This window comes from Gadus morhua, chromosome 12, assembly GCF_902167405.1.
Source record: "Gadus morhua chromosome 12, gadMor3.0, whole genome shotgun sequence".
Taxonomy (NCBI): Eukaryota; Metazoa; Chordata; class Actinopteri; order Gadiformes; family Gadidae; genus Gadus; species Gadus morhua.
The window spans coordinates 9,956,376-9,973,853 of NC_044059.1; the positions used below are offsets into that span (position 1 = coordinate 9,956,376).

The 17,478-nt window shown below is 47.4% G+C and overlaps 3 protein-coding genes and 5 non-coding genes across 9 annotated transcripts; all 8 read left to right on the forward strand.

Moving 5' to 3' along the window:
- Nucleotides 1–1,401: 1,401 nt before the first annotated feature.
- LOC115555860 (cyclin-dependent kinase-like 3) lies at nt 1,402–3,850 on the forward strand. The gene is made up of 6 exons (XM_030372907.1): nt 1,402–1,560; nt 1,998–2,192; nt 2,282–2,460; nt 2,575–2,687; nt 2,907–3,046; nt 3,845–3,850. Exons 1-6 carry the CDS (start codon nt 1,402–1,404, stop codon nt 3,848–3,850), a joined length of 792 nt encoding a protein of 263 aa, XP_030228767.1.
- Nucleotides 3,710–5,011, forward strand: LOC115555861 (uncharacterized). Its single transcript, XM_030372908.1, has 4 exons — nt 3,710–3,965; nt 4,143–4,497; nt 4,591–4,696; nt 4,893–5,011. The coding sequence occupies exons 1-4, from the start codon at nt 3,889–3,891 to the stop codon at nt 5,009–5,011; spliced, it is 657 nt and encodes a 218-aa protein (XP_030228768.1). The 5' UTR covers nt 3,710–3,888.
- A 4,868-nt stretch (nt 5,012–9,879) lies between these two features.
- Nucleotides 9,880–16,960, forward strand: ncl (nucleolin). Of its 2 annotated transcripts, none has more exons than XM_030372804.1 (16): nt 9,880–10,070; nt 11,026–11,121; nt 11,223–11,334; nt 11,436–11,537; nt 11,858–11,965; nt 12,175–12,309; nt 12,484–12,567; nt 12,751–12,874; nt 13,265–13,401; nt 13,715–13,841; nt 14,129–14,268; nt 14,398–14,536; nt 15,005–15,138; nt 15,387–15,513; nt 15,863–16,158; nt 16,262–16,960. In XM_030372804.1, exons 1-16 carry the CDS (start codon nt 10,050–10,052, stop codon nt 16,333–16,335), a joined length of 1,956 nt encoding a protein of 651 aa, XP_030228664.1. In that variant the 5' UTR covers nt 9,880–10,049; the 3' UTR covers nt 16,336–16,960. The 2 variants fall into 2 exon arrangements, with proteins under 2 accessions (XP_030228664.1, XP_030228665.1); XM_030372805.1 differs by having other exon boundaries at nt 15,863–16,032.
- On the forward strand, nt 11,649–11,783 carry LOC115556431 (small nucleolar RNA SNORA57). The gene has a single exon (XR_003979010.1). It is a non-coding gene; the product is annotated as a small nucleolar RNA SNORA57 (small nucleolar RNA).
- On the forward strand, nt 12,960–13,094 carry LOC115556433 (small nucleolar RNA SNORA57). The gene has a single exon (XR_003979012.1). It is a non-coding gene; the product is annotated as a small nucleolar RNA SNORA57 (small nucleolar RNA).
- LOC115556432 (small nucleolar RNA SNORA57) lies at nt 13,470–13,604 on the forward strand. The gene has a single exon (XR_003979011.1). It is a non-coding gene; the product is annotated as a small nucleolar RNA SNORA57 (small nucleolar RNA).
- Nucleotides 13,909–14,043, forward strand: LOC115556435 (small nucleolar RNA SNORA57). Its single transcript, XR_003979014.1, has one exon. It is a non-coding gene; the product is annotated as a small nucleolar RNA SNORA57 (small nucleolar RNA).
- Nucleotides 14,648–14,782, forward strand: LOC115556430 (small nucleolar RNA SNORA57). The gene has a single exon (XR_003979009.1). It is a non-coding gene; the product is annotated as a small nucleolar RNA SNORA57 (small nucleolar RNA).
- Nucleotides 16,961–17,478: the final 518 nt, after the last annotated feature.

Below are 17,478 nucleotides of genomic sequence, written 5' to 3' on the forward strand. Positions count from 1 at the left end.
ATCAAATTATATAGACAAATATGATGACCTATTCAAGTGTTCTAAGGGCAGTTCAGTCATCATGTACGGCGAAAAATACATCCAAACCTGATTAAAACTAATTGAAAGTTATTTTCGTTTAACAGTGTTCTCACTTCCCCTTAAAATAATTTAAGGTGGAAAAATGAAAATGCATTGAAATAAAACCACACCGCAGCGAGCGGAAGACGCTTTTGGGCTCAGGGAGCCCATATTTGGCACCCGGAGACGCCTGGTCGTCGCCATGACAACGACGGCCGCTCCGTTCCATTATTTGGCAAGCACCGCAAAATGCATTTAAAATAATTGGATAATAATAATAATAATTAATAAAAATGTATATAGCGCTTAATATGGTACTCGAAGACGCTTGATATATGAAGTATCATCTGATCTAAAAACCTATCTGAATTAGAATAATTACAAAAAAAGGATTGGTTTGGGCGCTTAGGTAATAGACGTTGGGCATTTAAAAAGCAAAGATTTGATAAATAATTGTGTTGTGTGAAAATAATGATCTTCACAATCCAAAACCAGTAGAATAGCTATTAAGCCGAGGTCATGCAGGAGTCAACAACAAAAAACGTAAAACAGTCCCAGGCTCTTGCATTAGCCATTGAGAATAACATTGGTTTTCTCGTGTGCGATGAAAATAACTGAAGACACGTGAAGATCCATAATAATGTTTAATGTTTTTTGGTTTGCTGAGGAGATTTACATTTCACTCCCAGAGACGACCTAAGCTCCGCCTATAAAACAGGATAACATTCTTTATTAACGCCAAAGGGGTGTGCAAAGTGCAAAAGATGCATGATAAAAATGCATATTTTGAAGCATCCAAACATAAAAAACGGACCTATGATTAATGGGTTATTGCGTTTTCGCTTAACATTGAAACTCAATGAATGCAGCAAGAGTAAGTTTTTTTGCACTTGCAATCAATTTAATTTATTCATTTTAATAATAAACTGGTGACAAGTCGAGGTCCTCGAGGACGCGCTCCCTCATTATGACGTTAGGGTTAGTAACAGAACTCAAAGGCAACATAAGCCGGCCGGAACCAGATTTTTCTCGATTCTTCTTGAACCTCTCGAGCGACAGGTAGGCAAATATCCTCATCGAGTAAAATTATTATCAATTATTGAATATTATGGTATTTCAATATCCTATAACTAACTCATAATAGTGGTATCATGTTGTCGGGTGTATGCTGTGTGTCATGCGATATGATATGTTCAATAAAAGTTGCACAACAGTCGGACAGACGAAGTTTCTTCAGAGTTGTCATTTCGTCCTTCGTCCGTAACCATAATCCTAAATGTTTCGCCCTCTCTTTTCCTACAGGCTAGAATTCTTGAATTTACCTCAAATTCAATTTCAACGATGGAGAACTACGAAGTATTGGGAATTCTTGGCGCCGGGGGCTTCGGCCAGGTCGTCAAGTGCAAACACGTCTCTTCTGGTGACATCTACGCCATGAAGAGATTCAGTCCAATGGATGACATGGAGTACATCTTTCAGAGGGAACTCGCGCCTCTGTCGGTAAGGATCTCTAGCCCCACCTAGTGTTAGGGGCCTCAACTACAGACCGTAGTGGGGGCCCCACCTAGTGTTAGGGGCCTCTACAAAGCGTAGAGGGGGCGCCACCTAGTTTTAGGGGCCTCACCTACAGACCGTAGTGGGTCAGACATTTGAAAGCAACCCTAAAATATATTATATTAATATAATATTTCTCTCTGCCTGTGTATGTGATTTATGTGATTTATATATGTATGTATATATTACTGTTCGCAATGAGACCTGAATTTCGAAATTATTTGAGCATATGTGTAGCATATATGCAGGGGCGTAGCCTCATGGGGGCCAGGGGGGGCTACGGCCCCCCCTGGCCCCCAACTCTTACATGCAAGAGTTGTGAACGAGAAGATGACTGAATCCAGTGCTCGCCAACGCCTGCGCCACCTCTCCCTGGTGAACAGGTGTTGAAGCACGAGAACATCGTGGTGCTGCTGGAGGTGTTCACCCACCAGGGCAACCTGATGGCCATCTTCGAGCTGCTGGAACGCAGCATCATGGATGAGCTGGATCAGAAGCAGCGCGCCCTTGACAGCCTGGCCATCCGGAAGTACACCTTCCAGATGCTGAGGGCCTTGGAGTTCGTTCACAGTCACCATGTAAATATGGACTCCTAATCAACTTAATGCAAGAGGCAAGCAACATTTTTTTTTTTACTTCAAAACGTTCTGATTGTTGTTTCAACCAGATGATCCACCGAGACGTCAAGCCCGACAACGTGCTGGTGTCGCGTTCGGGAGTGGTCAAGCTGGCGGACTTCGGCTGTGCGCGGCTGTCGGGCGGTGCTTCCCTGCCGCGGACGTCCTGTGAAGGCACTCTGTGGTTCATGGCACCGGAGGTCCTGGTGAAGGATCCCAGCTACACCACGTGAGCATATTCAAGCGGAGGGCACTCAGGGGACTACAGCTGTACGGCCCTGGTTGGTTTGAGCTGCGTTTAGCACTGCTACTACATTGTGGTGAGTTCTGATTCTTCTTTTAGATCTGTTGATGTGTGGGCCCTCGGATGCACCATCGCATTCATGGCCACCGGGAAGCCCTTCCTCATGGGTACCACAGTAAGGTGTCAGATCGAGGAGGTGATCATGAAAGTGGGTGAGTACTCCCCCCTCCTTTATTATCTCAGTCATCAGGTACTGTTGCAACCCTCTTTAGTATGACTCAAAGATTACCCACACAGGCAGTTGGCCTACATTGCTGTTCCAACTCCCCAGACGTACAATGCAAACTATATATTCATGATGCAATAAGTGTCTTGTGCCTGGACTTGCACTCTTTTGCTGGAATGTTCTAACCCCCACATTTCCCCACCAGGGCCTCTCACTGACCACCAAGAGCAGCAGTATTATGCCTACCAGAGATTCCCGGTGGAGCCACTGCCCAAAGGGAATCCTCCCAGCGACCTGTTTGAGAAGTACAACACCTCAGAGCCCCTGCTGACTCAACTCATGGAGGTAAGCGGGGTGTTTGTAGCTGCACAGCCTACACACATTATAATAATAATAATCAATTTAATTTATAACGCACTTTACGTCAAATTAATGACCTCAAAGTGCTACAATGCACATTAAAAGAAATACAACATAAAAGACTGACTAGATTAAAAAGAAAAAATAACAGAAAAAAAAGAATTGTTTAAAATAGCAGTTAGCCAAAGCCTTTTCTAAAAAGATGGGGTTTTAGGCCTTTTTTTTTAAAAGAATCCACAGTCTGTGGGGCCCTTAGATGGTCAGGGAGAGCATTCCACAGACCTGTTGCAGCTGAGCCGAAGGCGCGATAGCCCATAATTCGGAGCCTCGTCCTCGGATGCTGGAGGAGGTTGGCCCGTCCAGAGCGGAGATGGTGGGAGGAGGAATGGAATGGGCTGCTCATGGCTTTAGTTAACCAGTACCCACTGACACCATTTCAACCTTCAAGTCACAACTCAAAACTCACTTGTTCAAACTCGCACACAACGTCTAACTGATCACTGTTTTGATTGTTGTTTTTTTATTTATTCCTTATTGCTTATGTTTATTTATTTATTTATTTATTTATTTTTTCCACAATGTCTTGCTTTTTAAAAAATGTATGATGACTATATGCTCTGTAAGGTGACCTTGGGTGTCTTGAAAGGCGCCTCTAAATTAAATGTATTATTATTATTATTATTACCATTCCGTCTTTCATCAGAGTTGAGGAGACGCTGTCACAGAGAACCTGTCAGTGTGGACCCTACATGTTGTAACCGTGTTTTCATTTGTCTCCCCAAGAGATAACTCTTTGTTCTGTGTGTACGTTTCAGCTATGTCTGGCGATGGATCCAGTGGACAGGTGGAGCTGCTCCAAGATGCTTGGACACCCCTACTTCACGGCTGATCATTTCCACGAGAGGTGAGGCATCTTATGGGTCCTCTGTGAATAGTGAGGGTAAAGTGGGTAGGTTAGTGAACAAATGTTGGTTATCTAGGTCATTGTTTTTTCAGTTTATCGTATTATAGTTCTAATGTGGGCTGTCTCCCTGGTTTCATACCAGGTGTTGCATTAATGTTTCTGTTATCACCTGTGTAGCTTCAGCAAGGAGCTCAAGGAGATGGTCGACCAGGATCAGTCCGCTGCCCTCATGGTCGATCCGGATCAGTCCGCTGCCCTCATGGTCGATCAGGATCAGTCCGCTGCCCTCATGGTCGACCCGGATCAGTCCGCTGCCCTCATGGTCGATCCGGATCAGTCTGACGCCCTCATGGTCGATCCGGATCAGTCCGCTGCCCTCATGGTCGATCCGGATCAGTCCGCTGCCCTCATGGTCGACCAGGATCAGTCCGCTGCCCTCATGGTCGATCCGGATCAGTCCGCTGCCCTCATGGTCGATCCGGATCATCCTCAGAACCCAGGGTCTCTACCGGACCTGTCCTCAGCTACCCAAGTAAGACTCGGCATAAACACAGCCAAACACAGCTTTTCAGGAGAAATATTCAAGTGTGTTTTCATTCTTTAAAACTGTTGTCCCGTTCTTTAGCAGCCACCATCAGGAATGCCAGTGGAGGAAGAGCGCTGCAGTCCTGATGTGAAGAACGCCTGGGATGGCGATGACGAGGACACGGGGATGGGCGGATGCTTCCCTTGTGAGTTACCCTTACCCTAACCCTTGTTGTGTTGCAGTTGATAACCTTCAACGCAACAACTACAATTTATATTTTCAGAGTTTAACAATTTTCCCCTCAAATACACTTTGAGTTGAATGGATTGATATTGTAGACGGGTTGTCAATGAGATACATGTGCAGATGGTGACCATGTCGGTCCCACTTTATCATCCCAGGGACTCGGCGGAAGGACAAGAAGGAGAAACCCAAGGGGAAGGGGATAAGAAACATTCTCAGAAGCGCCGTCGGAGCATTCCGGCGCCAGTTCCTCTCCAGAGTCGCCCCGATGGTGTAGGCGCACGGGGGGGGGGGGGGGGGGGGGCAGGTTAGGGGGGTCCAGCATGCCAGGTGACAGGCCAGTCGAGGGGGAGAGGAGGCGGGGCTCGACCTCGCCCCAGGCTTCCTGAGAAGTGCTGATTGGAAGATCGGACGCTACTACGGGCAGGTAGGACGAGAGGTGAAGGCACGCTCTGGTACATGGCAGCACAGCCAGGGATCAGATGGAGGAGGTTATCACGAGGGTGGATAATTAGTCCTCCCCACTTTGTTATTTAAGTTATTATCTACTGTTATGACTCTTTTTAGCTTTACGCAAAGATTGACCACACTGGCAGCTGGCCTACATTTGCAGTGTTTGTAATGTTTTCTATACCAAAATAGACTGATGGCTACAGCTAACGTCTAACGCTGGTTATGCAATTAGCTCATTTGAAACCACATTTCTATCAAAAATAATTAATATTGTCGCAAACATATTCAAACAGGACTGACTACCAGCACACACTAAAGACATACTTACACTCCAAAATATATATATTCATGATGCAATGTGTGTATTCTTCCTAGACGTTCACTCCTTCTTACTTGCAATTTTTCTGTTGTTTCATCCAAATAGATGAACAGTGCAGAGCACCGCAGAGACTCTGCCCGAGCCCTCCGAGACCCCGTCAGCCGTCCCTTGAAACGCCCTTCCTGAACGGCTCCGCCTACGTTGCCGGCGTCCTGAACGGGCTCCGCCTACGTTGCGAACGCTGCAGTCCTTTGGTGGAGAACGCCTGGGATGGCGGTGACGAGGACATGGTGCCGAGTGGATGCTTGCCGTGTGAGTAACCCTAACCCTGAACCGCGTTGTGTGGCAGGTGATACCCATTCATATTTTCACTGGGTAACATTTTTCAGCTCCAATCCACTTTTAGTTAAATGGACTATTATTGTTGAAGTGTATTTTCTCGCTTCTTCTTGTCCAATGAGACACATGTGCAGATGTTGACCATGTTGGTCCCACTTTATCTTCCCAGGGACTAGGCTCCGTCTACTTGGCTGGCCTCCTTAACGGCTCATCCTACGTGGCCGGCCACCGGAATGGCTCCACCTACGTGGCCGCACCCCCCCGTAACGGCTCCTCCTACTTGGCGTGCCCCCTGAATGCCTCCTCCCAGGTCATCGACCCACTGAACGGCTCCGTCGCCGTGTGAGGATCGATCCAGTGGACGGGTGGAGCTGCTCCAAGCTGCTGGGACACCCCTACTTCAGAGCAGATCGTCTCCATGAGAGGTGAGACATCTCCGCTATGGGTCCTTATGACAAAGTGTGCAGACGGAGGGCAAAGTGAACAGATTATCGCTTATCTTAATCATTGTTTTTGTAGTAGTCGTATAATAGTTGTAATATGGGCTCCCTGCTTTCGTAACAAGTGTTGCATTAATGTTTCTGTTATCACTTGTGTAGCTTCAGCAAGGAGCTCAAGGAGATGATCGACCAGGATCAGTCCATGGTCGATGAGCACCTAGGGAGTCACGAAACGGGCATTCTGCCGGACTTGTCCTCAGCTACCCCAGTACGACCAGCGTTCTCCTGCGATGGAGAACGCTGAGGAAGGCGATGACGAGGACATGGTTATGGGTGGATGCTTCCCGCGTGAGTAACCCTTACCCCAACAATTGTTGTGTTGCAGTTGAATGGACTGATATTGTTGAAGTGTACATGTTCTTCAATGAGATACATGTGCAGATGTTGACCATGTTAGTCCAACTTTATCTTCCCAGGGACTAGGCTCTGCCTACTCTGCTGTCCCCCTGAACAGCACCGCCTACCTGGCCGGCCTCCTGAACGGCTCCTCCTACTGCCTCTACCTCCTGAACGGCTCCTCCTACTTCCTCTACCTCCTGAACGGCTCCTCCTAGGTGGCTGGCCTCGAAAACGGCTACTCCTACGTCGTCAGCCTCCAGAACGGCTCCGCCTACTTGGCCAGCCCCCTGAATGGCTCCGCCCATATGGCCGGCCTCTAGAACGGCTCCTCCTCCGTCCTCTACCTCCTGATAGGCTCCGCCTACCTCCTGAACGGCTCCGCCTCCGTCCTCTACCTCCTGAACGGCTCCGCCTCCGTCCTCTACCTCCTGATAGGCTCCTCCTCCGTCCTCTAACTCCTGAACGGCTCCGCCTCCGTCCTCTACCTCCGTAAGGCTCCGCCTCCGTCCTCTACCTGGTTTATGGCTCCAGAGGTCCTGGTCAAGGATCCCAGCTACAGCACGTAGCTCCTGAACGGCTCCGCCTCCGTCCTCTACCTCCTGAACGGCTCCGCCTCCGTCCACTACCTCCTGATAGGCTCCTCCTCAGTCCTCTACCTCCTGATAGGCTCCGCCTCCGTCCTCTACCTCCTGATAGGCTCCTCCTCCGTCCTCTACCTCCTGATAGGCTCCGCCTCCGTCCTCTACCTCCTGATAGGCTCCGCCTCCGTCCTCTACCTCCTGATAGGCTCCTCCTCCGTCCTCTACCTCCTGAACTGCTCCTCCTACGAAGCCGGCCTCCTGCAAGGCTCCGCCTCCGTCCTCTCCCTCCTGAACGGCTCCGCCTACGTTCTCTACCTCCTGAACGGCTCCTCCTCCGTCCTCTACCTCCTGATAGGCTCCGCCTCCCATCCCCTACCTCCTGAACTGCTCCGCCTCCGTCCTCTACCTCCTGAACGGCTCCGCCTCCGTCCTCTACCTCCTGAACGGCTCCGCCTCCGTCCTCTACCTCCTGATAGGCTCCTCCTCCGTCCTCTACCTCCTGATAGGCTCCTCCTATGTCGCCGGTCCCCAGAGCTATCCCGGCCACCTTTCCTGTCTCCAATTCATCCTCCAGAGCGGCTTTGCATGTAAGCTGGCCTTTTTTGCAACAGGCTACCGACATTCACCAACCGCTGCCTACGACACCTCCTGGGAAATCTATTGGCCCAACACCTTCTCAAATGCCACCCTAACAATGGAAAAACCAATCAGGAGGAGGGGGAAGGGGGGAATACCTAGAACCACCTGGAGAAGAAGCCCTGAACAGGATCGAAGGGCGAAAGGGCTGGCTTGGCAACAACTGAATGGGAAGTCACAAGAATGGAGAGGGTAGAGGGGATTCATCGATGGCCTTTACTCCCAAGGGAGCTTAAAGGCCTAACCTACTGACCAAGAGGCTGCTAAAGGAATCAGGAATGACTGCTGACTGTGGTCATTACATATCTGACTTATGTACTGTGATTATAGAGTGACAGAAAATGTTATATAGGACTATTTGAGGAAGAACAAAAAAGCAAGGCTTAATTGCAATGTATAGTACAAATTACTGCCTGGTGGGATTAAGTATCATCAAGTGGGCATGACAGATTTCCTCAAATTGCCTAGGCCTACACCAAGAGGTTTCATCTTTAAACATGTAGTGCAAAAAAGCATGATTTAAAATGTATTTGACATTGAGTGCAGAAACCCTTTATATCAGAAGGAAAAGGAAGCCAACTAATGGAGATGGCTTTTAATTATGGTGTCAATTACTTTACTTGTGTAATTGTAAAAAAAAAATATATATATACCGTATATAGCCTATATACGAAAGTTAAATCAAACCTTTTTCCCTTTTGATGTTGTTTAATTGTAACAAATGAAGTAAAACTAGTCTTGGACTAGTACTACGCATGCTTATGCACGCCCACATGGTTGATGGCCGCGTACACCCAGCGAAACCACGTGTTGGAGGTAAACAGCTGTTATTGGTGACGAACAAGAACCTGAACTGAGAAAAATGATTGGGGATAGATGTTGGTATATGAAGGCAATATCCTGAAGCGGCCTTAACACATATTAACGAATGAGCATATCAAAATATGCCGGAAAAGTCGCTGCATCGTAATGAAGTTAACTGGGCTTTATATTCGAAATGTAATGTATACAAATCAAAACCTCATGTGTTCGCCATGCAGCAGACCTAGGGGTCTGCGCAGGCATGTGGCCGAGATGTGATTGGAGGGAAACGCGGTGTGGGCGGGGTTTGGGGAACGCGCTGAGATCAAGCGTGTCTCCGGACTTTCTGTCTTGCTATTTGAAAGCCCAACGGGGACCACGTGCATTCACCTTAACCCATATAGTCACATGACTCTTTGCCAAAGCCCACAGCAAGAGGTTCATTCATTAAACATGTGGCACAAAAAGCATGGATTTAAAATGTATTTGACAGTGAGTGCAGAAACCCTTTATAACAGAAGGACATGCTGGAAGAAACTAATGGAGATGGCTTTTCATTATGGTGGCATTTACTTTGATTGTGTAATTGTATATTCATTTGAAAGTTTAATAAAACTATATTCTATTTTAATGTTGATTGATGTTTTATTGTTACAAATGGTGCCTGGTACAAAAAGGTAGAGACGACCAGCTCATCGGCAGAGTTGGTTAGTTAGGGGTCTTGCTCAGGCACAGTGACAAATAGCAGGAGCCGGGGATCGAACTAGCAACCTTCCGGTTTTCAGCCAACCCGATCTACTTCCTGAACCACATGCATGCATCCCAGCACATGCTTGAAACACATCGATTATGCACATGGTTGATGGTCGCCAGCAAACCACGTGGTGGAAGTAAACAGCTGTTATTGATGACGAACAAGAACCTGAATTAAGAAAAGGATTGTTGAGATGTTGCTATATGAAGGCAATATCATGTAGCGCTCATTACACATATCAACGAATGTGCATATCAAAATGTGCCGGAAAAGTCGTTACATCGTCAAATTCTAACTGGGCTTTATATGTATGTATTTAGAAATAGTAATGCATATAAATTAAAGCATGCGTTCCCCATGCAGGCGGACCTAGGGGCAATGACACCAAATGCGCAGGCATGTGTGCGAGATGTGATTCGAGGAGAACGCGGTGTGGGCGGGGTTTTGGGAGCGCGCTGAGAGCAGGGCAGTACTAAGCGCGTCTCCGGACTTTCTGTCTTTCTATCTGAATGCCCAACGAAGATAGCAGTACCACGTGCATTCATCTCAACCCGTATAGTCACTATCTCCAAGTAAATTACTAAAGGATCAACATGGTGAAGTTAGCAGCAAAGGTAAGGCTTATTCCAGCTATTGATTTATCATTTATTTTGATATTTTTTTAATGGGTTAATGCTGTGGGTTACGGATGCAAAGAACGGCCTTGTCCCTTAAGTTAATGCGTTGTGCAGTTTTAAAAAATCTAAATCAGGGCATAGACATTTTGGCTGTAATTACTGTAATAATATAGTGAGTTTAATAAGAAATAATATATCGACGTGTGTATAGTTATAGTGATGCACCGTGGTCCAAAGAGGCGCTTACCACTGCTCGAAAACGACAATGAGGCCATAACGCACATTGAATGTGAGCACTTTAACATGGCCCGATCAGCCATGTTGGATTTGATTTCCCCCTTCGTGCTCCGCCAGGCCCTTACTCCGCCGGCCCCGCAAAATGGCCTACCTGCGTTCCGTCGACGCAGGGGTTTTGAGCTTAAAGTCCCTTAAGCCCCGGACGCCTATGATGTTTTGATAGAAATATGACTGGTGTCGTCTTCCTTTATCAACGTTGTTATAAACCCTTTATTGTATTGTAATAAACGACACGTGTTGGACGGCCTGCTATTAGCACTAGCATCATGTACCTACGGAATACAACCTTTTCCTTCCGGATAAAATCATTATCTTAATCTGGCATACTAATTAAACGTGGCCCATGGTTTGTGTTGGCGTTTGTGCATTTGATTCATTATAGAGGTGTGGCAGTTGTTGGTGCAGATTTAAATGCCACTGAAAGTCACCATCCCTCGTGTGTGTTTTTAAAACGCCTGGCGAGCTAACATGCTAGTTAGCTCAGGGTCCCCGTGTGCTCCACGTGGGTCTGGCGCGTGCGCCGAATGTCAGCGGCGCACCTGGAACTACATCTCGGCCAGGCCAAGACGCACCATTAAGCCCCTTCTGTATTTATTCACTATCATGTCTTTTTTTTATTGTTCATAAAGACTTAATTTCGTGTATTTGACTACAGGCCGCTAAAAAGGCGACACCAAAGAAGAAGGCACCCCCGCCGCCAAAGGAGGTGGAAGAGTCCAGCGAGGAAGAGGAGAGCAGCGAGGAGGAAGCGGTAAGCAGTTGGATTTTGATAGGTTTCCGGTTAAATTTGTTTATCCATGTTTTTGACATGACGAAGCAGATTTATTTTTAACACTTCCCCTTCCAACCCAGGCTCCTCCACCAAAGGCAGTGAAGAAAACACCAGTCAAAGCAACCCCAGCTAAAAATGGCAAAGCAGCCCCCAAAGTAGAAGTCGAGGAGGATGATGACGAAGATGAATCTGGTAAATTAATATTGACATATATTTTGAAGTGAAGTGCACTTTGACTTTGAGGCTGATTTTAATCAATGCATCTCCATTAACAATGAATTTTACTTCTGTAGAGTCAGAAGAGGAGGCCCCCCCACCCAAGAAGACCCCAGTGAAGGCCAAAGCCGCCCCTGCAAAGAAGGAGGAATCTTCAGAGGAGGATGATGAGGAAGATGGTAAGCACTCATTCATGATCTCCTTGTACCGTCCGGATGTGAAGCACTTAAAGGGTGGATTTAGGATCGATGTCTCTTGGGTGCTTGCATACCATTGTAATATAAGTTACCCCTCCATTTCTTGGCATACATGCTGTTGCTCAGTACTCGTGTATGTATGTTTGGAGGTAGAATAAAGCCAATGCTATGTCTTCGGTGCCGGCGTTGTCTCGTATGCCGGTTCTATCCTCAATCGCTGGTACATTCTATGCCCGCACCTCGGATGTAAATTGTGACGATGACAATGAGCCCATTGACTCATCAAAACCCCGACCTTCTAGATGAGTCCGAGGAAGAGGCCCCACCACCAAAGAAGGCCGCAGCGAAGCCAGCCGCCAAGGCAGCCCCCGCTGCCGAGGAGTCTGAGGAAGACGACGACGAGGAAGATGGTGTGTATTCATTCTCATTTAAGGACATTTGTAGTGAGGAATATCTCTGCCCGCTGATACCTGCATGTGATGAACGACAAAGGGACTTAATTCTGACTGTCTGTGAAGTCAACCTCTTTGAGTATTCTGACATTCTCTCGCTGGCAGAGTAAATGTTTGCCCGTCTGGGTTAATGGGTTACTAACCCGAGCCGCCGTTTTACCCCTCAGAATCCGAGGAGGAGATGGACACTGCTCCAGCCCCCGCCAAGGCCAAGAAGGCTGGCATGGTGAAGGCCAAGGAGGAGTCTGAGGAAGAGGAGGATGATGACGAGGAAGATGACGATGAAGATGATGATGAAGAGGGTGAGTTTATGGCGTGGCTGCAAATGAAAGACCACAGCTTAGTCCCCATTCATAGGATCAGTGGGGCTGAAGCTGAAATACACAAGTGGTTATCGAGGCACTTCTGCCGTGTTCTCTTGATGCCTACTGGACTATGCCGGACAAAATCTCTCAATTTAACGTTTTGTTTTGCAGAAACGCCAGCAGCTGGCAAAAGAAAGGGAGACAACAAAAAGGAAACGCCACCTGCCAAGAAGATCAAGGCAACAGAAGGAGAACGTAAGACTGAATCCCACTTTTTTTTATTGCTATCGCATGACAACCAGTGATGATCACAAGGGACTTAATACTGATATCTTTGATGTCACCTTTTTATAAAATGTTCTGAGTCTTGTCGGGACTCTCTTAACCCCTCAACCACACGCAAACCGAGCTGACTGTCGCCGTTTCCTTCCTCTGCAGCCTTCTGCCTATTCGTGGGAAACTTGAATTCAGAGAAGGAGTTCGATGAGCTCAAGGATGCCCTGAGGACATTCTTCTCAAAGAAGAGCCTGGAGGTCGCCGACGTCAGGATAGGTGCCTCCAAGTACGTATGAGTCAGCATGTGGGAGGGGGTGTGTAGCAGCCCCCAGACTGCAGGGGGCGCTGTTGGAACCAAATTAACTATTTTCCCTCCATTTCTTGGCATACATGTGGTTGCTCAGTACTCGTGTTTGTATGTTTGGAGGTAGAATAAAGCCAATGCTATGTCTTCGGTGCCGGCCTTGTCTCGTATGCCGGTTCTATCCTCAATCGCTGGTACATTCTTAGACGGCCAAGGAACTCGTAGAACGGTGGCTAGTATGTGTAATTTAACATGAGCTTAGACTCGTCTTCCATAGTATAGCTGGAGCATTAGTGTTTTCCCGACGCGTTCCTAAACGTGATCTGTATCCAGAAGCGGTGTATTGATGGTTTGTTGTCTTGCTCTTAACAGGCGGTTCGGCTACGTGGACTTCAACTCTGAGGAGGACATGCAGAAGGCCATGGAGTTGAGCGGCAAGAAAGTTCTGGGTCAGGAGATCAAGCTAGACAAAGCCCGCAGCAAAGAAGCAGGCCCCAATGACAAAAAAGGTAACGGTTCATGGTTCAACACTACTGGGTTTATATGAAGGACTGCTGAATCTGCATATATGTCGTGCCCTCCATTTCTTGGCATACGCGTGGTTGCTCGGTACTCGTGTATGTATGTTTGGAGGTAGAATAAAGCCAATGCTATGTCTTCGGTGCCGGTGTTGTCTCGTACGCCGGTTCTATCCTCAATCGCTGGTACATTCTAAGGCCAGGGAACTCGTAGAACTGGTCTGGTCCTCTAGTGTTGCCTTTTGGGAAAGCCCGAATTAGTGTTATAGAAAAGGTTTGCTGACTTGCTGTTCTGTCCTTTCAGATAGGGACTCACGGACACTGTTCGTGAAGAACCTTCCCTTCCACTGTACGGCTGACGACCTGAAGGAGGGCTTTGAGAGTGCCGTTGACATCAGAGTACCCGAAGGCCAGTCAGGTGGAAACAGAGGGTGAGTCCGTCCTCAAAGGACTCTTGTTTTATTTATGGACCATGTGGTGAATAGAACCAATCCCGCCCCTCCATTTCTTGGCATACATGCTGTTGCTCAGTACTCGTGTATGTATGTTTGGAGGTAGAATAAAGCCAATGCTATGTCTTCGGTGCCGGCCTTGTCTCGTATGCCGGTTCTATCCTCAATTGCTGGTACATTCTCGGCTTAAGAGTTGAGAATCAATTTGACACGGTATATTGTGTGTAGACTTTCAAATGTCTAACCTGGCATCCTTTTGCTGACAGAATCGCTTACATCGAGTTCAAGACAGAGGCGGAGGCTGACAGGATGCTGGAAGTATCCCAGGGCGCGGAGGTGCAGGGACGCACCATCACAGTCGACTTCGTCGGAGACAAGAGCCAGAGGGGCAAGATGGGTGCCCAAGGTACGCATTTCAAGTGGTTTGGCCCCTTGACTCAAATGAGCCTCTTGGGGTAGATGGCAGCCTGAGGGTTGCTTGTGGGTTCCGGACCCCTTAACCCCACGGTGCTAACGGGCTTGTTCCCTTTCTCAGGTGGAGCAGGAGGAGCCGCACCATGCAAAACCCTGATGGTCAACAATCTTTCGTTCAACGCCACAGAAGAGGCACTTCAAGCGACGTTCGAGAAGGCCACATCAATTAGGATTCCCCAGAACAACGGCAAACCCAAGGGGTAAGGCGAATTCAAAATAGTTGTCTTGGCATAACTGAACATGTGAGGCAGCGCATTACAAGCTGGTGCCACCGCCTGCAGGGAGCGCTGTTGACTGAATTATTTCTTTTCCCTCCATTTCTTGGCATACACGTGGTTGCTTAGTACTCGTGTTTGTATGTTTGGAGGTAGAATAAAGCCAATGCTATGTCTTCGGTGCCGGCGTTGTCTCGTACGCCGGTTCTATCCTCAATCGCTGGTACATTCTTAGACGGCCAGGGAACTCGCAGAACGGTGGACTGAGTTAGTTTAATTGGAAAGCGTTCAAGTCAAACTAGTTGTCTTGCATGCTGAACAGAACAGAAGTGTACAAAGGAAAAATAAATCGTAAATCATTTATTATGACGTTGAACGATTTAGTGCCATGTCTCCCGGAGGCTCTTATTAGACTGTAACTTACTAATACGTTTGACTCTTTTCCCTGTGCAGCTTCGCGTTTGTGGACTTTGAGAACATGGAGGATGCAAAGGCAGCCCTGGAGGAGTTCAACAACACAGACATTGAGGGGCGCTCGGTCCGCCTGGAGTTCTGCCAAAGCAGAGACGGAGGCCAAGCCAAATCAGGTACATTACTTAAATCAGGATTTTGGGAAAATCTCAGGAGATGGGGATTAAAGCTAGTGTTGGTGTAGCAGCCAGAGTAAGGGCTTGTAGTCGACAGTCTTTGGTTGCTGAAATTCAATTCGACAAAGGACCTAAAATGCTTCTAAAACTAACTGCTTACCCTAGCTCTTAAAACGACCTCTATATGGGCTGGGTGTTCAGGCTCACATTCACATGTCTTGACCCATTATGCTGTTCTTCTACCCCAGGTCCCACCAAAGTCCTGTTCGTCAAGGGTCTTTCTGAGGACACCACGGATGAGTCCCTGAGAGAGGCCTTCCAGGGAGCCGTGAGCTCCAGGGTGGTCACAGACAGGGAGACGGGAGCATCTAAATGGTACGTCACGGGAGGCCTGTTCGCTGCCGCCTCATCTTCTCGCAACCTCCCCTCGTCAACTAATGGCGGGTCGGACTTTTAAAGAGAAGTAGATCAAGTCGCATTTAATCGGGTGGCTCCCTAAACCTTTGTGGGAGTCACCAATGTCTGATGTGAAACAAAAATCCACAGGAACTGTTTTATGGAAATCATTGGTCGTATTTATGTAAATCCATCTTAATGATTGATATAGATTATATTTGAATAAAGGAATGTCAAAAAAAGCTACTCAGAGCTTTGATTGGTTCAACTCATTTGCAACTCGAGGTCTACGGCTGCAGCTAAACCGCCTTCTCCTCCGCTCCATTAGCTTCGGCTTCGTGGACTTTGACACGGAGGACGACGCCAAGGCGGCCAAAGAGGCCATGGCGGAGGGAGAGGTGGACGGCACCAGGGTGACCCTCGACTACGCCCGGCCCAAGGGCGAGAGCGGCGGCTTCCGTGGCGGACGCGGCGGCCGTGGAGGCGGCGGATTCGGAGGCGGACGCGGCGGCGGCTTCGGGGGTCGCGGTGGCGGCGGCTTCGGCGGACGCGGCGGCGGCCGTGGAAGGGGCGGAGATAGAGGCGGCCGAGGCTTCGGAGGTCGCGGCGGCGGCGGATTCGGAGGTAAGCTCGGAACATGAACTATTGACTCGGACTTGATACAAAGTTTTGTTTTTAAATGATAAAGTCTGGATTGTGAGTTGACGGCGGTTATCCATCTCCCCAGGTGGTAGAGGTCGTGGCGGCGGCGGAAGTTTCGGCGGCAAGCCCCAGGGAAAGAAGATCAAGTTTGATGACTAAGCGTCCATTTTACTTGTTGAATGGACTCTGGTTTTCATCAGTTTTTAAGAGCCGTTGGACATTCCAGAAAGCATTGTTATATATTTAATTGTTGGTGGGCATTTCAACCCCCACCCCTCCACACGTCCCTCCCTCCATGGTGGGAGGGCGGTTAGGTCTCAGTTATCGGCCTCTTTCAGCCCCCGGAAAGTTTTTGCTTTTTTTTTTTTTTTTTTGTTTCTTACCCCAATAGTAAGATGAGTTGCTGTCCGCAAAGTTTCCCTGCCTTTTCAGATACACCTTGTACATTAAATAAACTGTATAATTTTGTTTTACTTTTTGTGCGTGTTGTATCCCCAACGTTTTTGTTATATTTAGTTAAGCTGTAGTTGCAGGAATTTTACTGTGTAATGTGCAAGGAATTTTGTAACTGATGGAGAAGTTGGGACTTGTGATGGATTGGGTGTATAGGCTCTTGTTGAAGAGTTTATGAATTTTCGGGCGGCAGTCAATTGAGTCTGGGGACTAGTCCATGATATTGCGCAGATATGTAACATAAAATATTTGTAGTGCATTGACTAATTTTCCCATCTGAAAATGTAAAGGTTTTCATGTGATTAAACCCTTGTAAGTGGTGATTTTTAAATGTCTCAAGTCCTCATTGTTGTGAATAGTGTCTGAACTGATTACTTATTACTGAGCTTACTTGCAACGTTTTTCCAGGCGTTAGTACCCTCAATTCTACCCTAGTCTTCAATAATCAGTCCAATACAAGTTGATTGCTAAGTAGTATAGTTGAAGCAAAATGTTAGGAAATTAATCAAATATGGGTCACTTGCATGTAACTGGATCGGAAAGCGCCAAATTATGTGTTGCCACTAGATGGCGTACTGCACTGTTGACATCGTTGCAGTTGTATATACCGCTTGGTGGTAGTATTCTAGGATCATTCTTACTAAAACATGTTTGGAACAGATTACCCAATCCTACGATATAGACCCAGCCTCAAATGGTCAGCAACTTTGACTTACTTTAGGAGCTATTAACTTTCAAAATGCCAAAATATGTAAAGGAGGCCTACAGCTTAGTAAAGTTGACTATGAATATGACGCGTAATTAGTATAAGGCTGTTTAGATGGTATTGGAAATATGGCATGATCTGTC

Coding starts and splice junctions, on each gene's coding strand:
- LOC115555861 (XM_030372908.1), top strand. CDS start 3,889: ATGGATCCAGTGGACAGGTGGAGCTGCTCCAAGATGCTTGGACACCCC. Junction 3,966..4,142: donor GCTGATCATTTCCACGAGAG/GTGAGGCATCTT, acceptor TCACCTGTGTAG/CTTCAGCAAGGAGCTCAAGG. Junction 4,498..4,590: donor ACCTGTCCTCAGCTACCCAA/GTAAGACTCGGC, acceptor CCCGTTCTTTAG/CAGCCACCATCAGGAATGCC.
- ncl (XM_030372804.1), top strand. CDS start 10,050: ATGGTGAAGTTAGCAGCAAAG. Junction 11,335..11,435: donor TGATGACGAAGATGAATCTG/GTAAATTAATAT, acceptor TTACTTCTGTAG/AGTCAGAAGAGGAGGCCCCC. Junction 12,568..12,750: donor CAAGGCAACAGAAGGAGAAC/GTAAGACTGAAT, acceptor CTTCCTCTGCAG/CCTTCTGCCTATTCGTGGGA.
- LOC115555860 (XM_030372907.1), top strand. CDS start 1,402: ATGGAGAACTACGAAGTATTGGGAATTCTTGGCGCCGGGGGCTTCGGC. Junction 2,193..2,281: donor AGTTCGTTCACAGTCACCAT/GTAAATATGGAC, acceptor TGTTTCAACCAG/ATGATCCACCGAGACGTCAA. Junction 2,688..2,906: donor GGAGGTGATCATGAAAGTGG/GTGAGTACTCCC, acceptor TTTCCCCACCAG/GGCCTCTCACTGACCACCAA.